Below are 24,775 nucleotides of genomic sequence, written 5' to 3'. Positions count from 1 at the left end.
TATTCTTTAGTTAAAAAAATTATTATTTTTAGTATCATGTATATTTTAAAATATAAAAATAATTCATTAAAAAAGTTAAAATTATAAATGTTATTTTAAATTATATTATTTAAAGTATTATTCAACTTAAAACTTAAAAAAATTTATATTATATTAAATATATAAATAATAATTAAATTTATATTATATTTAAATATGTAAAAGTAATTATATATGTAATTATATATGTGTATGTGTATATATAATAAAAATTTATGATTTTTCTAACTTATGATTTATATATTTGAGAACATATATATTTATATGGGACTTAGTATATAAACAATATATAAATTTATAATAAATTTTTCTTTTTCGCGCCTTATATATTAACTGCATGTTTATTGGATATTTAATAACAGAAATTCAAATGAATGAAAAGAACCAATCAATATGCATTAATAAAAGAAAACATGTCGCATTCATGAAAATGCGGAAGTATAACTTTAATAAATACATTCAATATTTTGATAATCTGGCTTGTTAAGTGTAATGAAAAATAATTTCTTTTAAATGTATGCACATATTATAATAGTATATATGCATTAATGGCAGGGAATGATATAAAACAAAGTTTACGTAAATTAGATTTTCCTTATTGCGCTAGAGAAGCATTATGCAAAATCGGTAATACAATAGTTAACATAGGTTAGATTATAAGTCTAATAATTTTTATCATATTTTTTATTATTATATTGTTATTTTATGAAGAGATATTATGCAGCAGACCTGGGAAACAAATGGATTTACAATTGGATTTAATATCGGAATTTGTATTTGGAGAAATAGAAAGACGAAAAAAACGTAACTTAACAATAGCAATACAAGAATTGCAATTAATAGAAGTTCTAAGCGATTTTTTTCAAAGTCCTGGAGGAAGTGCTGCTGTACGCAATGCAGTTTTTTTATCTCTTTTTCCTGCAGATAGTCCCAGATATAAAATCTTAGGCAATTTAGTATCTTTATCCATTGCAACTCAAAATAAAGCAGTCTTGAATGCAACTGGAATTTGGATGCAACAATTAGGATCTACTTCATCACAGAGTGTAGGATTAGCAAGGCATGTACTTAATGACTATTTTGTCCTTACTCCAAAATCTATTGACAAGTTGAAGCAGCTTCCTGTTCTTGCATCACATTTCACTGCCAACTTACTAACGGCAATAGGTGAAGTTTATGAAGACAAAGATCCACCTACGGAACTGCTCAGATTGGTAGGAGAATGGATAGATGAAAACCCAAGCTTATTATTAACTCCTTTGATGGATAATCCTGCTTTACCAACTGGTGGAATTCCAATGACACCAATAACACCAATTGCAGGTTTATTTAGGTAATTCAAATAACTATTTTTTTTGCATAATTAAATATAAAAAATTTATACTTTAAATTTTGCGTTTTTTAGATGGTGCATTTTATCACCTGTACGTTCAAATACTATAGAAAATACAGAATATTCAGAGGAACAAAAAAAATTATATTCTAAAATTCAACAACTGCTTATGGACTCAGTATTAAGATTAAAAAATAGTGGAAATAATAAACATGCAATATCCGCACAACATTTTGCAGCTACTGCTCGAACTTTGACAACTAATTTACAATCTCATTCTATTTCACATGATTTAGCTATGGAACGCCTTGCTCAAGCTGTTAGTGCAGCTATGTCTGCAAATTGTATTTATGGAAACAAACGTACATATTATAATTCTTTATTATAAAATTAATTTTTAATTAAAAATTAACTTATATTTTTTTACAGAAGAATTATTGGCTTTGTTACAACCTCTATCATATCAACATTTTTTAATTGAATGGACATTACAGACTTATGCATCCAAAGCTGCTTAATAAATATAATTTCTATTATTATTTTCATTGTGAAATTGTAAATAAATTTAAATTTAATATGCAATGTCATAATATAAATGTAAACAAAGTAATAAATATCTATTTAATCATAAGTTTATATTATTAATATATTGATATGTATATTATTTTATGAAAATATCTATCATTAAATATATTTTATATTATATACAAAAAGTTAAAATGGTTTAAATGTTCTCTTTAATTTTAAATCTTGTAATCTTTTTTTATCTAATTCAAATTTCTTTCTTAATTCTGCCAAATCTGTAAAAAAAAGAAGTTTAATTATATTCTAAATATCAAAATCTTATATACATATATATTAAAATTAATATGATATAAAACTTACTCTGTTTTTTACTCTCACGAATTTGGAAAGTATAAAAGTTAAGTAACTGTTTTTTCTTATTTTTTTGTTCTTCTTTATGTTGCACTTTATTAATTGTAGATTCTTTTCTGGAAAGTGCAAATTGTCCTCTTTTCTTTCGTCCTGTTACAGTTACCCAACCATCATTATTTTGTACTTCTTCCTCCATAATTTTTTCTTTTATTATTTTTTCAGCAATTCTTTTATCATAATTTTGCATATAAGTTTCAATTTCCTTTTTCATTTTTTTTTCATTGCATACAGAATTGTTATATTCAATACACCATTCTATATAATTAATTAAAATAAATAAATAAAATATTTTATCCAAAGAAATCCATATATAATTTGTTTAACTTACTTCTTATTCCTGTTAAACAATAATTATTCCCATCATTTAATGTTATTATATAATCATCAGAAATTTCTAATGCTTTCTCTAGATCGGATTCATTTTCAAAAATTATATATGCTGTTTTGAATCCCTTAGAAATTATAAAATAAACATTAGAAACAATTCCACACAAATCACCAAATATTTTCTTTAAATTTTTAGATGTAACATAAGGAGGAATATTTAACATAAATAATGTCCTTCCTCTAGGATGTTCTGGTTCCTGATTTCTAATCGAATGTTCTTTAAAAAATAATTGATGTTTGTCAGTAGTTTCTTCGTTAAATCGAATCCATATTGCTAAAAAATTAAAGAATCATATTGAAATTTACTTAGAAATAAATATATTGCTTATGATTACTTATAAAGAAAATAATTATATACTTACTCTTAAAACCTTTAAGATTATTTTTTTTATTTATCATAATCATTTCCTTATTTATAACCTCTATTGAAATTAATGAAAATTAATAATTTTTAATAATTATTGAATTTTTTGTAATACACATGCACACACACATATATATGTTGTAATAGAAATCAATTTAATAAATATATACATTTATCAGCTAATATATAAATAATACTATACTATATTTTTACTTTTATTCTTTCAAGTGTACAATAGTATATACAATATGTCTTCTATTAAAAGCTATTCAATTTCCTTACATATAGCATATCACGCTCGTTCGGTAACTGAGCTCATGTATATTGAGTAAATAAATATAAATAGTTGTACACATATATGTATGTACATCAATGAATGAGCAAAATATAAACACAAAATTAATCATACTACATTTTTAAGAAATAATTACATTATATTAATATATTTTAAAGTTATATCACTGAATAACATTTACATACACTGAAAAACATATATACATAATACATTGATATTTAATCGGAAATGTTGAAAAAATTAATGTATATGTAATGTATAAAAAAATATTTAACATAACATTAAATAATAATTATTTTTTTATATTTGCATATCCTTATAAATTATATTTTATTAAATTCTAATAAACTTTAAACATTTAATATTTTTTTTTTAGAAATATATATAATAATACTATTTGAATTTCGTAATTTTACTTAATTTTATTTATATGTATATATAATTATTAATAGTTTTATTATATTTTATTATCATCATATTAGTGAAAAAAAAAATATCAAGATCATAAAAAGCATATATTAAACATGCAATAAATCAATTTCTAATTTTTCGAATTACGATTCAGAAACTCAGATTTATTTATGCAATTAAATTTTAATATTTTTTTTATTAAAAATTTTTTTTCTAAATTTTATATTAAATGTTTATATCTCAATATATATTAATTGAAATGCATAATTTTAATGGCTACGAAATATTGATCATGAGAAAAACAGCAAGGTAACATGTTGCAGATATGTAGATACCATTTCAATTCAGGAAAATTGTACAATCGTGTGTCAACTATGTTTAACATATTGTCATTCTTTTTCATAATATTTCAATACTTAACATATTCAGAGAATAAAATTCTTCAAGGACAACTTATAACACGTGAAGTACTATAAATATCTTTTTGAATCTTTTAAATTTTGTTTAAAATCTTTGAATCTATTTTATAATATCATTCATAATAATTTTAAAAAAATAATAAATATATATATATTTTTTTAAAAATATTGTAATTATATTTAATTTTAATTAAATAAAAATACTATATTATATAAAATATTCTTGTTATTATAAACTAATATTTCTCTTCTAAAAAAATAAATAAAAGAGAAGAAAAATTTTTTATATTTTTTATAATTGATATAATAGCATATGTCAATTTTTTATTTTTGCAATATATTTTTGAAAATGAAAGATAATCTTTAATTTTTTAAATTAGAATTAGAATTAGAATTATATATATATTTTTTGTCATTTCAATTATAATAATTTTCAATGCCATACAAAATCAGGAATAAATAAAATAATTTATATATTTCTATAAATAAAATAATTATATATTTATATATTATATTTGCAATTTAAAAATATATTTTCATTGAAGCTATATTGTACATTCAATGTAATTTATATGTATAAAGATTAATTTTTTAATTTGTGATTAATTTTTCGTTTGAAATATTGATGTTCTCTTTATAAATTATTAATATCAATATTTACATCATATACGATGTCTTTAACATTTTGATAATGCACGATAATAATGTTTATTTTTATTTATACAGGTCCCGTATTATTTAAAAAATTACGGATTTATTTTCACTCCCCAAATATATTGTAAATATAAAAAATATGCTATTATCTTGTTTTTAAAAAACAATAAAATTTTCCAATATATTACTATAAAAAATAATTCCCTTTTTAGAATTGGGCATTTTTAGCAAGATTTTGCTTTTTAACGGAACAAGGTATATTTCGATATAAATTCGAATTAGGAGGCAGAGAAGAAGATTTAAAAATATTATTATATTATGATGCACCTGATCAATGGCCAAGCATTTATCCTTCGAACAAAACGTGCATTGAAAAAGAATCTATACTTTGGCATGGAATTGGTCAAATAATACCACTATCTACAGTAACATTTGAAGAATCAGGATGCATCGAAAAAGATGCTGTAATACGATGTTCCAGTAATCGTAGATTTCGATCATCTCGTCCAAGATGGTGGTTCATTGCATTAGCAGATTGTTCTTCAAAAAGTGGATTAAATATCTCATATTCAATATCATTAACAAATGCACCACATGAGAATTTCTGGAAAGAACACTTTTCAGCAGATGAATTTTGTAAGTAACATTCTCTTGATTTAAAATCATTTAATATTATTTACTTAAATCCATTTTTTTCAGATATATTGCCAGAATTATTAATTATTGCTTTTATTTATGTGATACTTGTAATATTAAGTTTTTATTTAGCTATGCAACTAAGAGCAAGAAGATTATTACATATATCTTATAAAATATTTATGGCTTCATTATTTTGTCAATTAGTGGGAGTATTATTTGAAATTTATAATTATATAAATCTTGGTTTGAGAGGAATATCAATAGAAAGTGCTTCTTTATTCGGTCAACTCTTAGAAGCATGTTCAGATATTTTATATACCGTACTTATGTTACTACTAGCACTTGGTTTTACAGTAACTAAAAGTGTTTTAACATCAAAACAAATTCGATGGCTCATATGTTTTATTTGCTTGATTTCTTTTTGTCAATTTTCATTATATATTTATCAATCTGATATCTTTGATCCTGGATTGATATTATATATTTATGAGTCACCACCAGGATATGGATTAATAATATTAAAGTTGATTGCATGGATTATATTTTCTCTTCGTTGTTTTAAGACTGTTAGAAAAATGTCAACAAAACTTCACTTTTATGGTTCATTATTTTCATTGGGATCAGCATGGTTTTTATGTCATCCATTAACGGTACATAAAAAATATACATTTGATTCTATACATAACAAAATATTATGTAATAAAATATTTATAAAGAATTTATTTATTCTTTAATATATAAAAATATATTTATTTTATAGGTACTCTGCATTACTTTATTAGTAGATGAATGGGTAAGAGAAAGTGTTGCTAAAGGCTGTTCATTATGGACTGTTTTTATGGGACATATAGTATTTTTATATATCACCAGGCCATCTATGGCTAATAAACGTTTTCCATTTCATATCAGAACATGTCAAGTTATGCCAATTGGTGGTGAAGGACAAGATCACAGTTATGAACCCAATATTAGAACAGCAAATTCTGCATTCACTATTTCACATTTAACACCATCTATTTTACAATCTTAATAATAAGCATATACCTTAAAATATATGATAATCTATGTAATTATAATTGTACAATGATTCTTTTTTTATTATTTTCTTTAATGTTCATAATTAACAAAGAATATTATATTTAATAATTAGTTAATTAGACAATAATAAATAATAATTTATATATAATATTAATATTTTAACTATTATAGCATCTCTAACAAAAGTATTTACAATAATTAACTTACATGATGTTTTATATCACATATAGGTTTCATTACAAAATTTACAATTGTAATTAGTGATCATCAATCACATGAACCATCAAGCCAACCATATTTCCATTTTTGATTAACAAGTTTACAATCAAATTCTGGTTTTCCAAGTTTTCTATTTACCTCATTATGTATTTTACAAAGCCATTGGCTCAACTGTTCCTGTGAATTAGTTTCTGGTGGGGAATGTTTTAATTGTTCCTGTAAATCTTCTGCACATACATTGCAAGGATAAAACTTAGAAAATATATGAAAAAACTGTTTCATATCTGACTTTTGTTCTTCACTTGGATTATTAGGATAATATGCTGCCATAGTATGTAAAAATGACCATGTTACTGAACCTAATTCATCTTTATCTAATGGACAATCATTACGTTTCACTTTATTTACAGATGGATTTTTCTTTTTCTTTTCCTCAGATTCCTGGCAAAATGAAATATATTTGAAAATTGTATTATGAGAATTGTACAATAATCTAAATGTAATATTTTTGATCTTTTAAAATATTTAATATTTATTATTAACTTAAATTATTATTAATTTAGAATATTGTTTACATAATGATGTAATATTTTTTAATAAATATGAAATTAAAAACAGTTTTTTTATTAAAAAAAGAAATTGTGACAGAATAATAAATAATTTTATTTTCTTATACCTTTTCGGATTCCAAAGTCTTTCTTTGACTTTTTGCCCATGATTTAAAATCCATACATGCACGACAAGGTTTTTCGTTAGACATTCTATTGCTAAAGTCGAAGTATACATTCGTAAATATGTTTAAAAATTGTTGTAATTAACAATATTTCCACGTGGAGGATAACCTCTTTTATGAAAATGATTCGTTCACCTGTTATATTGAAAAGTTAACATAAATATTTCACATCGTATCACATCATATTTGATTTAATAATAAATATTTATTAAATCATGATTCAAATTTATTATAAGTTTTTTAATAGCTAATTTTCTTTGAATACTGATATATGACATATATGTAAATAAATACCTTTATATATAACAACTTGCAACTCATTTCAGTTAAGAAATGTAATAATAACGTTATAGTATTACGAAACACAAAAGATATGGAGAGAAAAGCTCAAAACATACACTGCTCCTACATTCACGTTGAGTGATGAAAAAGAAGAAAAAATTGCGTACAACTAACCTGACCTGATTGCAGTCAACGAGTGACAAATGTTAAGTGCAGTTTTGACTGCACCGCAAATGATACGATTGTCGGTAAAGTTGATCTTCTGCATAGATGATGGCGAATCGTAAAAAAAGTAATGATTCGTCTCGATCCGTACCAAAATATCCAAGGCGTAATATCATATTTTCGTCATCTTCATCTTCTGAAGAAGAGGTAACAACGGGATGTCGAAGTTGTAGAAACACATCGAAAGAATACTTTGCTAGGAATCGTATTGGGACAGAATCCCAAACAGGTTAGATTTAACCTGCTATTTGTTAATAAAATTAAGCTGATAATTAGCTTAATATTTTTTGTTTTTTAATTTTTCACAGGACAAAATACATCAAGAATCGAAGAAAATCCTTTTAGTTTTAAGCATTTTCTAAAAAATGGTTCACAAGTAAATTATCAGAATGCTGGAGCTCGTCCAAAAGTTTATACTTCTCCAACACCATATAATTTAGAAAAAGGTTCTACTGTTTATTCTCGTAATCCAACAGAATTACCAGATTTTGTACAAGATCACTTGGTTGTAGAGCAATATTATCTAAATCATGAGCCCAAACAACAAACTATCTCAGATGTAGATAATCTTCCTGATTTTGCATTAAACAGTGTAGAACAAAGACAAACTCGACTCAGAAGTGAATCAAAGAAAAATGAGTCTAGTACTTCATGTGATCTTTCTTTTGATTTAACTGGAAATTTGGACAAAGCAATACTTCAAAGAAATCGATCTGTACCAAATACAAGTTGTTCCTCTCATTTAAATTTACCTGTTTTTGTTAGATCTAACATAGGATCTACTGAAAATCCAGAACCATTAGGTATTTAAATAATATATTATTATATGATTAAATAATTTTTATAAATTTAAATTTTTTATTTATAATCTTTCATTACTTAGGATTTCCATTAGATTTACCAATATCTACAACTGAACCTGATTCTGAATCAAATGTTGCAGTAAGAGACTGTTCTCACTCAGGAGCAAATGAAGCAAATGTTCCAAAATCTTTACCAGATTTTTTAAATGATGGTCCTATTCATAATAGAACAGCATTGTCAACAGAATCTGGATCTATACCAAATAGTATAGAATCCACAGAAAGGAGGGTATGAATGAAATTAAATATTAAATTATAATATATTCATTATAATATTTATAATTATAACATTATAAATATATATAATATTCATAAATAATTTTTAGTTATTGTTGGAAAATGAAAGATTACGACAGGAATTAGAATTAGCTCAAAAACAAATTAATGAAAAGTCACAGAGGTAAATTTTTTTAAATTCTTATAATTTTTTTAAGTCTTTTAATAATAGAATATATTCTCTTCTTTATGTGTACATGTTTATTACAGAATTCAATTACTAGAATTAGAATTGACATCTAAAAAAGAAGTGGATCATGAAGAAACAATTCATCTTGAAAAAGCTATGGAACAAGTTGAAGATAATTTAAAACGAAGTACAGTGAGTATAAGAATATTTTTTATATTTAATCAATGTCCATAATTATAACTTTTTTTTTAGAAAAGAGCGGTAAATGCAGAAAGTACTATTTCATCAATGAAAAAAGAAATTAAATCTTTAACGGTTAGTATAAATTTTTGTCACTTTTCAAATATATATTTTACATATATATATATATATATATATATATATATATATATATATGTATATATATATAGTGTATTTAATTATAAAATGATAAAATATAATCTCAATTCAGACGGAAATATCATTACTCCGATTAGAAAACAAAGAACTTAGAGCTGGAATTGCAGCAGGAAATAGAAGTGAATATAGTTCTTCAAATATAGATCAAACAGTAAGAAGGCTAGCTGGTGATTTAAGACATGCTGCTTCATCAGCTGAAGTATCCTTAAGGTAAAGATTGATATTTGATTTTGAAATTCCTAAATTATATAATTTATATTATAATATATAAATTTAAAATTTATAGACAATTAATGTCTGGTGTGGACAATTTAAGAGTACTAGCTTCAGCACTTGAAAATGTGGATAGGATAGAAGACCGGACCAAAGATTTTCTACCAGATTTTGACGAAGATAATGCTGCTGGTCCTGCACTTTAATACATTCTTGTGTACTTCTTTTTCTGCATATTACCCTTATTTGACTTCTATGACATGTATCCCAGCCTGTGCTAAAAGTTCCTTGAACTCACGCAATTGCGTTGAGTACCCATTTTGGAGTCGATTAGTGATTTGATTCGATTGAAAAAGACGATATTTACATCATGTTTGTTATATCTTTATATATTAATAATAACTCTTCAATTTTGACTTACATAACAATTCTAAGTGTATTATATATCACCCATTTTGGCAAAGCATATCCTTTTAAATGTAATTTTAATTCATAGCAACAAACATGAATAAAATAATAGCTTAAATGTGATTTATCACGATGCGACTCCAAGCAAAAAAACTGATTTTAACTTTTATATGTATGTTTTGATGTGAAGCCATAACATAAAGCACTGGTTGGGATTCAGTACATAATTCCAACGCAGTTATTAAAAAAAAAAAAAAAAAAAAAAAAAAAAAAAAAAAAAAAAAGAAAAAAACAATATTTTAATAGTTATTGTAACAATGTTACGTGTACAGTTTCAGATTACATGTTCAATTTCTTTGTAAATGTTGAAACTATCAGTTAAACAATTATATTTAAAGCAAAAGATTCTTCATGTATTTTTCTATTTAAGGGGGTACATGACTCTTGAGTCTCAGAAACATGAATCTCCTAATGAATAAGATTGTAATTACGATTGACAAATGTTTTTCTAAACAATGTATAATAATAATACATATATATACAAACAAATTAAATTTTTGAAAATTGCCTTTGTACGAAAGTTGATATACGAATGATTACAAATATTTAAATCTAAAAATCATACATCTATTTAAATACATTAAAAGTTAAAAATCATGTATTTATAATATAATAACACAATATTTTATGTTTTCATAATACATTAACATCATAAACATTTTAAAACTTGTGGATCAATATTTATAAAAATATTTTATTATCAATTTTATATTAATAATTTATTTTGAGCTGCAATAATTTGATTATTATTATCTCAAATACCTTTTCATTAAATTCATTAATTTAATTATTATTTAAAATTAGATTACGTTTGATTTATAAAAAAAAATTTCAAGGCTTATTTGCCCCCTTAAAATTTAAATTGAAAATTAATAATATTTTTTCCATTATGAGGATCTTAAATTAATATTTTAATAAGTTACATGTAACTACATTGCCTGCAATGTGTATGATTTTATTCTGGAAACATATGTATAAACAATACATATTTTAAAATTATGGCAGTGTGGATACTGTATAATACAGTAAATTTAAAATATTCTTTTTAAGAAAATGCAGTTCTCAATCAATGCACGTAATATTTCATTAACAAATTGCACATATACAGGAACTTAAATACATATAATTAGTTTGTAATAAAATATAAAAAATACCAAAGTACTAAATAACAATACGAAAAATTAGTCTTATTTTACAATACCAAATGCAAATTACTTAAATATCAATTGTTATATCACCATCTGCACAAAAATTAAATACTTTATTATTGAAGACTTTCAAAAATACTAAGTAAATCAGTTTGTGTTTCAGTATGACTAGTTTGAGTACTCAACCATGAACGACATGCACCTATTGAAATATTGCAACCTGTTTCACATATCAAAGATTTTGTTTGTGTTTCAGCAGAAACAGTAGTATCTTCAAGTTGAGTCCAAGGTGTTTGTGTTTGAATATTAGATAATCCTAGATCAGTTGGTAGTATTTCATCGCAAGTTTGCGTGCATGTATTATTATATAATAACTGTTCCATGTTATCAATATTATTTGTAGTTTGTGTTTCAATAGAACTTAAAGCAAATGATCTAGTTAAAGGATCTGAATCAAAAAATGAATAAGCTTGTTCTGTTTGAGTTTCTATACTGCTAAATTTGTCATCAAAAGTTTTATCTGTAAGCATGGGATCTGATCGTGATATACTATCTGAAGATACAAAGGAATATCCTTCAACATTCGATGTTTCTTCAACATAAGGTAAAGTCATTAAAGCAACTGTACTCTTTGGAGTACACTGCATTAATGGATTTGTACTATGTTCATAAAATGTTTCAAATTCTGTTTGAGTAACATTATCATTTAGAACTTCAAACATGTCTTTTTCAGGTATTGTTTGAGTACCTGATGTACTCTTTTCTTCCCAAAAATCTTGTAATCCATCATCATGACGAAGTGGTAATGGACTACCAGGAAATAAATTTGCAGCTGTAAAATTGCCAAGATTAAGGTCTTCCTTTAACAGTGTATAATCAGAATTTTGAGATACAGAATTTCTTCCATGTTTTTGAAGTTTTAATGCATTCTTAAATGCTTGTGAAGCTTGTGTAGTTTGTGTTTCCATGGATATTACATTTTGTTTAACTTTTTGGAAAATACTTGTCTGCGTTTGTTTAGATATTCCACGTTTTCCATTATGATAATAACTATTGTTAATATGTTTTAATGGACTTGATATTCTTTTATTCTTTTTATATTCATCAGTTTGTATACCAATATCTAATGTTAATTTCTGTATAGAACCATTATTATCTGATATTCTATTTTCATTTTGATTTGTTGGTAGTATTGTAATTAGTTTATTTATTTCTGTTTGACTAGTTGGTAAAATCAATCTCATTGCTTTAGAATTTGTGCGTCTGTAAAATTGTTGATTAATATAAATTAATACTATTATATTTATATGTATAAAAAAATAAAATAATAATATATTAATATTTATTTTTGATGATTAATTTACCTTAAAAAATTTTTATATTTATCATCTATAGTATGTAATGATCGTTTTGCATGTGTAAGCAAGGCTTCATAAGAAGTATAAGTTTTTAAACAAGAACATACGAACTCAATTCCACATATTCTCATATGTCCTTCCTTTGCTGCTTCAGTAGAAAAGCTTTTGTCACAACGAGTACATGCATATGTTTTTTTTGCATGTACTTTAAGGTAATGCTAAATGTATATATCAAAATATTAAATTTTATGTCATAATTGAAATATTTGATAAAAGATATTTTTTTATGACAATACTAACCTGTTTAAGATATTTCATAGTACTAAAATGTCTTTCTGCTTTTGGAGCATAAATACACGATTCTACTGGACAATGATACTGTACATTTTCTTTTATCGTTTTATCTAAATTTTTACGCTGATGTACTTTAAGGTCATGTAACCGATATCGCGGTTCATTTTTAAATACGAGTCCACATTTTTCGCATTTTATATTATTCGTTATTATGCTAAGTTGCTCCGGTGATGGACAGATAGTTTTGATACATTTTGATATATTATTTTGTACGGGTTTAATTTTTTCCATTAGAGGTTATTTTTCCGCGACACTTAAACATGTATACAATGTATACAAACTACCGCCGTTAAGTGGCTAATTCAATGTTCAATCAATTCAAAGATAGGTACATTTGTTTATAATTTTTTGCATTACAACGCCACCCTGTTTTCATTAAATTATTATTAAAATTTTTATAATTGAAATATGAAATTTTACTAATTAAATTTTTCTTTTTGAAAATTTGAAATATTTTAATATAATGATAATTTTATAAACAATTGATAGAAATAAATGCAACAAATGATATATGCATATTTAGAAATATTTTGAAGTTTTGATTATTTTATTATATTTCATTATCAATTTTTAACTTGATAATCACATTATGTTTTATTATATTTCAAATAAAAAGAAAAATAAGATTAAATATATTTATATTCTATATAAAATTCTTTTTAACCAACTAAAAAAGTATTTTATTGTAGTGTAGATTATTGTTAAGCATTAATAAATTATATGATCCAATTAAATATAATATTCTATATATTATATCAACGTGATAAGCGGGAAAATTAAATAACCAGTTCTATCGTTTCACTTGCATTCTATGTATATTTCTATGTAATTCTATGTATATTTTTTGTTTTCCAAATGTCACTATTATGTTTTAAAATATTTTTAGACTAATCAGTAAATCTTTATTAATTAGATTTAGCATCAATAATTATAGATATTAAATTGTCATGTACTGTATTTAACTCACGTAATGAAAAACTAAGAAATAAGAGTCTAAAATTATATTCATGTTTTTTATTGGACAATATACTTAATATTGATTTTTTAATTCATGTGAATAATATTGAAATTATTCTATATTTAACATTACAAGTGATTGTATATACATAATTATCAATATATTACTTTATTTTATACACGTTGAAAACATAAATACATTGCAGTATAATTAAATATTCGGCAGAAATATACGAATTTGGAAGTGTAGCAACTTAAGGTCGTCGTACGCTGGATCGACACAATTTGTTCTACTTTTATCACATAACAAGGTATGAATATATATGTATATGATACATATGCACATTTATATAGCTGCATTTTGAGCACAGTACCAACAGGGTACGGTAAGTAGCGCTGCTCGTTCTCGCTACTACTTGTCACTTTGTCATTCAATACTTATACATCAATCGAACATTGTGTTTGTAGTGATCTTTTTCTATAAATATACAAATAATTTCTTATTGAAGACAAAACTATTAATTCAATCGAAACGAAGCTTCAAAAGCAATATAATTATCTGGAATTAGTAATTTATGAGCAATTTATTATGTGTTTCACTTGCCAACATATCGGGAGTAGATCCTTCGACATGCCTCGGATATTAAAAGGATTTTGCAATCCTTAAGGATAAGATACGTTTGTACGTATTCATTTATCTTTTTATTCATATTTTTGAAAATATAATGATTTATATTCGTTTATATGTACTCACTCAAAAGGAACCTCTATTATCGATTTGTAATAATACTGTGTAGTTATATGCTTGCTTGATTATACATTACTTAAATTCATTATATCAAATGAAATGAAACAATTCAATTTTATTTCAATCAATTATCAATGTATTTCAATAACAGATAAAATCATATACATTTTTTATCTAGTTTTTATTATTTTTTATTAAATAATTAGAAAGTTTTTATTTAACATTTTATAATACCACGTGTATAATATTCATTAAAAGTTGCAATGTTTTTCTCGAAACTAAATATTATATTAATTTATTTATCGAATAATAGGTTATTTTGATTACTATATCACATTAATTACGTATAATTAATATTATTCCTTCTGATAAATATTATTTAAATTAATTTTATAATGTAAATCAAATTAGATATTTAATGTTCTTATGTAAAATAATCATAAGAATACTATCTCTACTTTTTTTTTTAGGAAATCGATGGTATTATCTTTAGTTCAATTTGAAAGTAGGTTAGTAGCAATTGAAATTATTTTTTTTCATTTTTTTTTTAGATCAATTTTTGATTAAAAAGAGTATTTAAAATAACATTTCAATTGCTTATTAGAAATAAAATTACAATGAATAATATTATAATTGTATAATAATAATATATTTGTCAAAAAAAATATCGATATCGCAATAATAATAGTTTTAGATTTTTTAATGAAACTAATATTTAAAATTAGTCATATTCATATATTATATCAATTATACAATAATCTTCGATAAAAATTCTTCGAATTTATCAATTTTTTCAATAATTTATCTAGACTTATTATATATTATATATTTCAATAAATTTATAAAAATAATAATTTTTTTTTACTATTTTTTTGAATATATATTTGAATTAAAAATCGTTAGAAATTTATTTAATTGACCTTCGCGTAAATGAAAATTAGCAGTATTTAATTTCTATATAAACATAATATAATATACATCATATATGTACATGTATATTTTATGTTACTACATTTTAACAGGAATTTATTTGGATCATGAACTGTATGTTCGTTTTTTTTGAAATTTTAAAACTGGACTGATAATTTATTATTCAAAATATCATATTTTATTCAAAATATTGTAAAATCCTGTCGTAACAGGAATTTAATATTACAATAAGCAACGAATATAATTGTGACTTTATATTTGCCAATTAAAAAGTTCATATATTTAAAAAGGAAGAACGAAACGTTGCTTAGAAGAAATGAAAGACACAGCAAGTAATAAATACGAAAAACTTTTCGAAGATAATGAACTTGATACTGCTGCAGCTACTGACAAGGAACGTAATAAAAATGCACCGGTAAAAGAGGTAAAAATAATTTTAAATTATTATATAATTATTCGAGTATTAAATACTCATACAATTTTTTTTTGACTATTTAATAATAATAATAATAATAATCAATTGAATTTAAGACTCATAAGTAAGTTAAAGTGATTATAAAAGCCATATAAATTATAAAATAAATAAATATTATATTATACGCATATTATATGCGTATGATATATATATGAATATATATATATATTACTTAGTGTGAAAAGTTTATTGCAATTGTATTGTCTTCAAATGTTTCGGTATCGATCGAATGCTTATTCTACCAATAGTATCTAGTGGGACTGATATTGTTATGATTTTATTTATAAATAAAATTTTGTTTTGTTAATATAATATCTATATGTCAAAAATTCTTTTATTCTATTGAATATATATGTACATGCTATACAGTGTTTTGAAAAGTATACAAAAGTGTAGACAGGAAATTTTCTAAATATGTTGACTTAACTAAGGTAATAAGTGTAGCAATATGACCTTGTGCATTCTAAGGAAAACGGATCGATAATCACTAGAATGAGAAATATTTGCAATTTATAGAATATTTTGAAATGAATATTGTATAAATTTTTTTATAAAAAAATAATTAAAATTACATTATTTTTGCAAATTCTATTTCATATTAATAATTATTATAGCCATACAATATAAATTTTATTTATCGATTTAGAATTCAATAATTCTTTGAATGATTTTTTGAATTGGTTTTTTGAATACAATCAATAAAAATAGAAGATTATAAATTAATAGATTAAAAAGCTATAATTAAAAGTAAAAAATAAAAAATTAAAAAGTATTTAAATTATATTTTTATATTAATTTAGATAATTTATAATTATATTTATATAATGTTGTAAAAGAAAAGAAAGATTTTTATTTATTTTCTGTTTTATTGTACAAATTCAAGATATATTCGAACTCATATCGTAATTTTTAACAATTTATCAATTTTTCAATATTTTATAAATTTTATCAAGCATAAAATTTATAAAAATTTGTTAATGTTTCTTTGAGAGATAAAATTATTTTTGAAAAAATATTTCTTAAATATTAGTAATAATTTTTTTATGTTTAAAATACATTCTTTATATGTTTCATATGTTTTAAGATATATTCTTTTATTTTTTTATATTTATAGAAATATCTTGTTATAATCTCATTACATCACTCGATATAAGATAATACTAATACACGTGTCATGGTACATGTACATGTAATGTGACATTAAATGATATTTTATTTTATATTTATAAAATATTTATAAAATGTGAATAAATTGATTAATTTATTATGTATAATTATTATGTATAGTCAAAAGCAAAATATTATTAAAATTAATCTGTACATTTTTAATATTGAATATATTGATGAGTTGTTATTTGATAAGTTGTAAAAATGTGAAAGATTTTTAGATAGATTTAATAATGTATCATGAATATTATAAATATATATCGAAATTTTTTAAAGTAAATATTGAAAAATAATGCATTTAATTTTACTAATATTGTTGTCTATTGTTTTAAAATGAATGAAAGTTCTTGATAAAGGTTAGGAATTTATTCTTATATATATCTTAAAAATTAATGACGAAAAACGGAGAGATTATTGTTTAAAAAAATTGTTATTTTAATTTTTTAAGGATAAAGACCAAACTTCAGTAATGTGGTTAACAACAGCTGAAGCAGCCAGTCTTGGTGCTGAAGAAGTTGCAGCTAGATTGCATGTTGATATAAGAACAGGTCTTTGGTGGCAAGAGGCAGACCACCGAAAACAATTAGTTGGATTTAATGAGTTTAGTGTTAAGGAACAAGAACCAACATGGAAAAAATATCTTGAACAGGTAGAAATATTTGTATATTTATCTTTATATATTAATATTAACTTATGTAATTAAATATGTCTTTTCTTTTTTTTTTTTTTTAGTTTAAAAATCCTCTAATTCTGTTACTTCTTGCTTCTGCCTTTGTTAGTGTATGTATGAGGCAGTTTGATGATGCTGTCAGTATTACAGTGGTAAGTATTTTATGATAATTTTATTATTAATTAGTTTTTAAATTATTTTTTAATAAGCATTATATTAATAAATTACATATTTTCTTAGGCTATCATAATAGTAGTGACAGTTGCATTTGTACAAGAATACCGTTCTGAAAAATCCTTAGAAGAATTAAATAAATTGGTGCCACCAACTTGTCACTGGTAAATAAATTTTGATTATTTATTAAATACTTATTAGATAAAAGTTATGTCAAGTATAATTAAAAATTGTTGGTAGCATTTATTTAAATTAATATTTCTCCTAGAAATATGGTCTTTGGAGGATATATTAACCCTTTGTATGGAGTATTACTTTACTTTCTTAAAAAAGAAGATGTAGTATCCAATTCCAATCAATAGATCAATAAGGTGAAATTTCTTTCCCTGCAACATTTATTTAAAATATTCAATTTTAAAGATGCACAGTTCTAGGTTGAGGATGGAAGTTAGACCTATTTATTGTTTTAATATATTAGAATATTTTAATGTTAAACAATTTTAATGGTAATATAATATTTTTAATATTTTTTTACAGTTTACGAGAAAGCCGCGTAGAAACATTTCTTGCTCGCAATTTAGTTCCTGGTGATGTAGTTTATTTAAATATTGGTGATAGAGTACCTGCAGATGTCAGGATATTTGAAGCAATAGATTTAGCAATTGATGAAAGTAGTTTTACTGGAGAAACTGAACCAGCACAAAAGTCAACAGCTCCATTACTTAAAGCTAATGGATTGACAACAAAGAGGAATATTGCATTTATGGGTACATTAGTACGTTGTGGTAATGGAAAAGTAAGTTCTGATTATGACAAATTTCAATATTTATAATGTCTACAATAATTTATAAATATATAAAAAATATTCTGTAGGGTATAGTAGTAAATACAGGAGAAAAAAGTGAATTTGGAGAAGTTTTTTCAATGATGCAAGCAGAAGAAGCTCCAAAAACACCACTTCAAAGAAGTATGCATATTTTGGGCACTCAATTATCTTTTTATTCATTTTGCATTATTGGTATTATTATGCTTCTTGGCTGGATCCAAGGCAAAGCTTTACTTGAAATGCTTACTATCAGTGTAAGTTTGGCAGTAGCAGCTATACCAGAGGGTTTGCCTATTGTTGTGACTGTAACTTTAGCATTGGGTGTTATGAGAATGGTTAAGAGAAAAGCCATTGTAAAGAAATTACCAACAGTAGAAACACTCGGTATGAATATGTACAATACAGTTATATAATGTTTATCAAATTTAATCAAAATATGTAATTATTATGTTATTAAATGTATAGGTTGCGTAAATGTGATATGCTCCGATAAAACAGGTACCATTACAAAAAATGAAATGACTGCAACAATTTTAGTGACATCAGAAGGATATATAGCTGATATTACTGGAACTGGTTATAATGATAAAGGAGACGTACGAATTCGAAAATGTGATAATATGAATCTTGCACGCAATGCTATTAGTAATATGTTGGAAGTAGGATGTGTTTGCAATAATGCTATAATACAAAATGATACTTTACTTGGTCAGCCAACAGAAGGTGCATTAATAGCATTAGCAATGAAATATGGAATGTATGGAATTTCTGATAAGTATTTGCGATTACAAGAATATCCATTTTCATCTGAGCAAAAAATGATGGCTGTGAAGTGTACACCGAAATATGGAGAAGTAAAATACATTTCTTAATTATTTTTAATTAAATATTAATATCACTTATTAAAAATTAATATTTATTACATTCTATATATATTTTTTCATATATGTTATAGAATAAGCAAGAAATATATTTTGTAAAAGGTGCTTTGGATAAAATATTACCACTATGTACTAAATATTCTGTCAATGGTCAAGAATACTCTTTGAATCAAAAAAAAGATGAAGAATTTTTAACAGAAGCTTATGAAATTGGGCAGCAGGGATTAAGAGGTATATTTTAATATTGATGATAATTTTAATTCTTTTATCTAATATTTTTTAATATATTTAAAGTAATTGGATTAGCACGTGGAAAATCATTACAAGATTTAATGTATGTTGGTCTCATTGGCATATGCGATCCTCCACGACCACACGTTCGTGAATCTATAACGACTTTGATAAATAGCGGTGTTAAAGTTAAAATGGTTACAGGTGATGCTAAAGAAACTGCATCTGCAATAGGTATACGAATTCATCGAATTTTTCACAGTTCATAAAAATATATGAAGATTATTACATTGTATTTATTTTAGCAAGTATGATTGGATTAGATGTACTTCATTCACGGCTAATTTCTGGAGATGAAATTGATTTGATGTCCGAACATCAATTAGAACAATGTATCAATAACGTTAGTGTATTTTATCGGGTCACACCTAAACATAAATTGGCTATTGTAAAAGCTTTACAAAGAGAAGGAAATATAGTAGGCATGACGGGTGATGGCGTTAATGATGGTGTTGCTTTGAAAAAAGCAGATATAGGCATAGCAATGGGTAAAAATGGTACTGATGTTTGTAAAGAAGCTGCAGACATGATTTTAGTGGATGATGATTTTGAAACTATCATGTAAATATTAATTTTTTCTTTATTAATTCCCAATATTTTTTATATTTATTCATTTTTAATTATGAACATATGTTATAGTGCTGCAATTGAAGAAGGAAAAGGAATTTTTCATAATATACGAAATTTTTTAAGATTTCAATTGAGTACTAGTATAGCTGCTCTATCTTTAATTGCACTTGCTACTTTAATGGGTATTGCAAATCCTTTAAATGCAATGCAAATTCTTTGGATAAATATTATTATGGATGGACCACCTGCTCAAAGGTAATTTAAGAATGATAAAATTTTTTTAATAAATCACATTATAATATTTATATATATATATATACATATACACAATTATTTTTTATAGTCTTGGTGTTGAACCAGTTGATAAAGATGTGTTAAAACAGAAACCACGTAATATAAAAGAACCAATGATTACGCGACATCTTATTATTAATGTACTATTATCAGCTACTATTATTATTATTGGTACTTTATGGGTTTATAATAAAGAGGTAAATTTTATAATAAAAAGTATTAATTTTTTATAAATTTTTTAATTCTATGTTTTTTTGTTTTTTATTTCTATTAGATGAGAACTGATGGTAATACTGCAAGAGATACAACCATGACATTTACATGTTTTGTTTTTTTTGATATGTTCAATGCTCTAAGTTGCAGATCACAGGTAAAAAATAATAAAATTATGCAATATTACAATATATATTTTTCATTTATTAAATATAATATAAACATTTTAGACCAAATCAATATTTACTATTGGTTTATGGAGTAACAAAATGTTCCTGGTAGCTGTAGCATTATCAGTAATAGGACAGATGTTAGTGATCTATTTTCCACCTTTACAACGAGTTTTTCAAACTGAAGCTCTTTCAGCTATAGGTATGCATTTTATTAAGATAAATCTTTAAAATTTATTATTTTTAAATTTGAATTTTTAAAATATTTCTTTCTATAATTTTGATAGATATCTTGTTTCTCGTCGCACTTACATCAAGTGTTTTCATAATTAGCGAGATAAAGAAATTTATAGAGAGACAACTATTCAGACGGCGAGCAGGTACACAATATTATAATAAATCTGAAATGGATTTTGTATGACAGTTACAGTCTGCCGAAGATAAGGCGGACAAGGATCATTTGGAATAAAATACCCAACACACATTATGCGGGTAGTAGATTGGTTTATCAACATTATCTCGATATACTCGATTATGCTTATATACTTGTAAACTTGTATATGCACTTATCACGAAACAAACATTTGTGCATCTAATCAAGCGCGTTTAACTAAGATTTAAAATGACTGCGTTTTTTAATCTTTGCAAATTTTTCTGACTTTTCTGATGTACGATGTCAGATTTTTAGACTTAGAATTTAACCATTTCTCGTCCTTACAATGATTGTATTAGACATGTCATAGATTCTAGAAATGCTATGCACATTCCACTAATTTTTCGTAGACGATCGATTTTAATATTACTCGTAATCGTATTTATAGTAATTTTTGTCTTGATTAATCATAATATTCTAATATATAACACATTTTTTCATTCATCTTATTGATAAATATCATTAATAAAAATATTTATCTGTTAAGATAAATATATTTATTCGTTTCTTTCGCGATAATTATAAATCGCAGTATCTAATAATAAAAATAATAATCCGTGAAGAAGAAACATATATTTACGACATAATTAAGCATATCGATCGATTGCATTTAAAAATACAATTGGTTATAATTAAAAGAATAAACAATCTTGTAATGTTCTTTAATTCCATAACATAATTCGATATGTTCCTGATGACAAGAAAAAATATAATTATAATAAAAAAATTGAAAATGTATAATATATTATTATTACAACAATTATTATAATATAAAATATAATTATTTTCTTGTAATCGGAAACAAAAATACGTCTACGTATTATGTCATATCATTTCACAAACGATCATTAATTTTTAATTTGTTCATATATAATTTATAATTTAGTACTTCTTGTTATTTTAATTTTAATGGATACCTTCGAGACCACTATAAGTTTTGTATTGATATAATTCTGGTCCTCCATAGCCATAGAGTAATTTTCCTCTGCCATTTTCATCATAATATGGATAGCGATATTTAGGCCTGTGAATCAGGTATTTATTACAATCTTGTAATTTTTTTTTTTTTCAAAAAATTATGTTTCATGGTTTTAAATAATTATTTTCTTAATATATTTGTTAATAGATTTTATATCAATTTAACTTGTATATTAATTGTAATATTTAACATGTATATAAGGAACTTATAATCTTTTTTATAATTGTTGTGTAACAAATTACTATTCTCACTTCATTTTTTATATACTTTAAACATAATTTTATACTTTTTGTATGTTTTTTAATTTCTTACCGTTCAAAATACTGAAAATTAGGTGCCTTTGGTTGAGCTATTGTTGCTGTGGTTTCGATGATTAATCCAAATAAAAAAGTGATGGTTATTGCAAAGATCACGGTCGTCCACTGAAAGTAGTTCAATTAATATTAGCATGTCGAAATAAAAAATATATATAAAAAAATGTCCTACATTCAGCATATACTTTAAATGAATCTATTAAATGTTTCATAATAAATAGTACGAAAAAAAAAAAGAGTATTATTTTATATAACATATATATTATATATTTATACATAGAGCAAGAAATAACTTCGAGATTTATTTTATTAGAATTATCATGCTCCTTATATTCTTTTCAATAGACATATAAAATTTTAATTTGATAAATTTTTTATTCGTACATTTATTTTTACTTATTATTATATACTTACATAAGCGTATCTTGTCATTTTAATGATTGCAAGGTGTACACAAATACTTTCAATAGAAATGAAAATTCTGAAAAGTCACTAAGTGTAACGCCAAATATACGTGTGCTTTTTATTTTGATATTTTTTTCACTGAAGAGAAAAAAACATAAATTATTTTAATTTAAAAAATACAATAGGAAAGATGCAACACGACAATCCATACAGTCAGTCTCTGTTTTTCTGATTCCGTCTTTACTTACCTTATTCTGATATCCGTTATAATTCTCCATTCTCTCCCCACTTCATCTTTTATCAAGTGAAAGTCGAACAGGATACTTTGTACTTTGCACCTCTTGGAGTTACTATGATGCAATTTTAGAAAATTTATTTTAAAATTTATCGAAAATTGTAAATTATTGAAAAAGTTGAAAAAAGAATAATTATAGATTTTTAAATAAAATATAATTAATCCTTAAACAATATCGATTTGAATTAATATGTAAAATTATGAATATCTATATATATATTGTTTCTGAATTTAAAAAAAAAATAGTCCGTGTATAACATGGACAAAAAAGTAATTAAAAAATATATCAAAATGAAATATATGTAACATTATTTAATATATATACATAATTTATTTAAGATATCATCCAATTTATTTAATAAAAACATTTTTACATTTACTTTTTTATAAATTATTTTTTTGTACAATTAATTTAAGAATTTTACATATACTAAGATAATTTTTATTGGTTTTTTACAGATTAGGAGTTTTTTATGAGTTTTTGTACAGGCTCTGCCCATGGTTCTTTGTATCCGATTCCCATACCTAACTTCGCTATTGCAAATTCTCCATGATGACCATTTTCCTGCTCGTATCTAATTCGTCTTTGCTTTCCAATTTCTGGATCGAAATCCCACTGTGTTTTCTGTGTAATGATTATTATATAATTATTGATTTAATGCAAGTAAATTTTATATATTTATTATATATTTATTATATATAATATATATTATATATATTATATTTATTATATATTATTTTTATATTCTTTTTCTTTTTTTAAAAAATTTTAAAATAGCAATTTTCTGTTTCACAGAATA

The 24,775-nt window shown here is 23.8% G+C and overlaps 8 protein-coding genes across 12 annotated transcripts; 4 read left to right on the top strand and 4 right to left on the bottom strand.

Moving 5' to 3' along the window:
* The first annotated feature begins 470 nt into the window (after nucleotides 1–470).
* Nucleotides 471–2,092, top strand: LOC102670556 (uncharacterized protein C7orf26 homolog). The gene is made up of 4 exons (XM_006607869.1): nucleotides 471–666; nucleotides 751–1,372; nucleotides 1,445–1,734; nucleotides 1,802–2,092. Exons 1-4 carry the CDS (start codon nucleotides 588–590, stop codon nucleotides 1,888–1,890), a joined length of 1,080 nt encoding a protein of 359 aa, XP_006607932.1. The 5' UTR covers nucleotides 471–587; the 3' UTR covers nucleotides 1,891–2,092.
* Nucleotides 1,736–3,412, bottom strand: LOC102670695 (ribosomal RNA-processing protein 7 homolog A). The gene is made up of 4 exons (XM_006607870.2): nucleotides 3,058–3,412; nucleotides 2,637–2,969; nucleotides 2,258–2,563; nucleotides 1,736–2,172 (listed from the first exon to the last, which is right to left on the bottom strand). The coding sequence occupies exons 1-4, from the start codon at nucleotides 3,098–3,100 to the stop codon at nucleotides 2,087–2,089; spliced, it is 768 nt and encodes a 255-aa protein (XP_006607933.1). The 5' UTR covers nucleotides 3,101–3,412; the 3' UTR covers nucleotides 1,736–2,086.
* A 662-nt stretch (nucleotides 3,413–4,074) lies between these two features.
* On the top strand, nucleotides 4,075–7,184 carry LOC102681481 (transmembrane protein 145-like). Of its 2 annotated transcripts, XR_004150335.1 has the most exons (6): nucleotides 4,075–4,232; nucleotides 5,051–5,474; nucleotides 5,538–6,127; nucleotides 6,238–6,543; nucleotides 6,746–7,065; nucleotides 7,145–7,184. XR_004150335.1 is itself a non-coding variant. In XM_006607865.2 (4 exons), the coding sequence occupies exons 1-4, from the start codon at nucleotides 4,080–4,082 to the stop codon at nucleotides 6,505–6,507; spliced, it is 1,437 nt and encodes a 478-aa protein (XP_006607928.1). In that variant the 5' UTR covers nucleotides 4,075–4,079; the 3' UTR covers nucleotides 6,508–6,547. The 2 variants fall into 2 exon arrangements, 1 of the variants encoding a protein (XP_006607928.1); XM_006607865.2 differs by lacking the exons at nucleotides 6,746–7,065; nucleotides 7,145–7,184 and having other exon boundaries at nucleotides 6,238–6,547.
* LOC102681611 (FAD-linked sulfhydryl oxidase ALR) lies at nucleotides 6,211–8,181 on the bottom strand. 3 transcript variants are annotated; one of them, XR_420611.2, is made up of 4 exons: nucleotides 7,762–7,963; nucleotides 7,411–7,602; nucleotides 6,723–7,175; nucleotides 6,211–6,521 (listed from the first exon to the last, which is right to left on the bottom strand). XR_420611.2 is itself a non-coding variant. In XM_006607867.2 (3 exons), exons 2-3 carry the CDS (start codon nucleotides 7,492–7,494, stop codon nucleotides 6,783–6,785), a joined length of 477 nt encoding a protein of 158 aa, XP_006607930.1. In that variant the 5' UTR covers nucleotides 7,495–7,602; nucleotides 7,924–8,181; the 3' UTR covers nucleotides 6,666–6,782. The 3 variants fall into 3 exon arrangements, 2 of the variants coding, with proteins under 2 accessions (XP_006607930.1, XP_006607929.1); XM_006607867.2 differs by lacking the exon at nucleotides 6,211–6,521 and having other exon boundaries at nucleotides 6,666–7,175; nucleotides 7,924–8,181; XM_006607866.2 differs by lacking the exon at nucleotides 6,211–6,521 and having other exon boundaries at nucleotides 6,666–7,175.
* Nucleotides 7,794–10,547, top strand: LOC102681886. The gene is made up of 8 exons (XM_006607868.2): nucleotides 7,794–8,203; nucleotides 8,283–8,777; nucleotides 8,858–9,066; nucleotides 9,164–9,237; nucleotides 9,324–9,435; nucleotides 9,496–9,558; nucleotides 9,695–9,852; nucleotides 9,929–10,547. Exons 1-8 carry the CDS (start codon nucleotides 8,020–8,022, stop codon nucleotides 10,059–10,061), a joined length of 1,428 nt encoding a protein of 475 aa, XP_006607931.1. The 5' UTR covers nucleotides 7,794–8,019; the 3' UTR covers nucleotides 10,062–10,547.
* A 13-nt stretch (nucleotides 10,548–10,560) lies between these two features.
* On the bottom strand, nucleotides 10,561–13,553 carry LOC102681352. The gene is made up of 3 exons (XM_006607864.2): nucleotides 13,130–13,553; nucleotides 12,836–13,047; nucleotides 10,561–12,734 (listed from the first exon to the last, which is right to left on the bottom strand). The coding sequence occupies exons 1-3, from the start codon at nucleotides 13,412–13,414 to the stop codon at nucleotides 11,588–11,590; spliced, it is 1,644 nt and encodes a 547-aa protein (XP_006607927.1). The 5' UTR covers nucleotides 13,415–13,553; the 3' UTR covers nucleotides 10,561–11,587.
* A 791-nt stretch (nucleotides 13,554–14,344) lies between these two features.
* On the top strand, nucleotides 14,345–22,648 carry LOC102680831 (calcium-transporting ATPase type 2C member 1). The gene is made up of 16 exons (XM_031509931.1): nucleotides 14,345–14,822; nucleotides 15,911–16,242; nucleotides 17,909–18,109; nucleotides 18,193–18,282; nucleotides 18,371–18,468; nucleotides 18,842–19,100; nucleotides 19,178–19,514; nucleotides 19,596–19,984; nucleotides 20,086–20,242; nucleotides 20,306–20,476; nucleotides 20,548–20,863; nucleotides 20,942–21,127; nucleotides 21,216–21,363; nucleotides 21,441–21,536; nucleotides 21,610–21,751; nucleotides 21,837–22,648. The coding sequence occupies exons 2-16, from the start codon at nucleotides 16,135–16,137 to the stop codon at nucleotides 21,968–21,970; spliced, it is 2,832 nt and encodes a 943-aa protein (XP_031365791.1). The 5' UTR covers nucleotides 14,345–14,822; nucleotides 15,911–16,134; the 3' UTR covers nucleotides 21,971–22,648.
* Nucleotides 22,626–24,072, bottom strand: LOC102681054. Of its 2 annotated transcripts, XM_006607863.2 has the most exons (4): nucleotides 23,929–24,072; nucleotides 23,690–23,818; nucleotides 23,274–23,383; nucleotides 22,626–23,006 (listed from the first exon to the last, which is right to left on the bottom strand). In XM_006607863.2, exons 2-4 carry the CDS (start codon nucleotides 23,705–23,707, stop codon nucleotides 22,889–22,891), a joined length of 246 nt encoding a protein of 81 aa, XP_006607926.1. In that variant the 5' UTR covers nucleotides 23,708–23,818; nucleotides 23,929–24,072; the 3' UTR covers nucleotides 22,626–22,888. The 2 variants fall into 2 exon arrangements, with proteins under 2 accessions (XP_006607926.1, XP_006607924.1); XM_006607861.2 differs by lacking the exon at nucleotides 23,690–23,818 and having other exon boundaries at nucleotides 23,929–24,067.
* Between the last annotated feature and the right edge of the window lie 703 nt (nucleotides 24,073–24,775).

The sequence above is a fragment of the Apis dorsata genome, unplaced genomic scaffold (genome assembly GCF_000469605.1).
Source record: "Apis dorsata unplaced genomic scaffold, Apis dorsata 1.3 scaffold_19, whole genome shotgun sequence".
In the NCBI taxonomy this organism is placed as follows: domain Eukaryota; kingdom Metazoa; phylum Arthropoda; class Insecta; order Hymenoptera; family Apidae; genus Apis; species Apis dorsata.
This window is presented reverse-complemented; position numbering and strand designations above follow the sequence as displayed.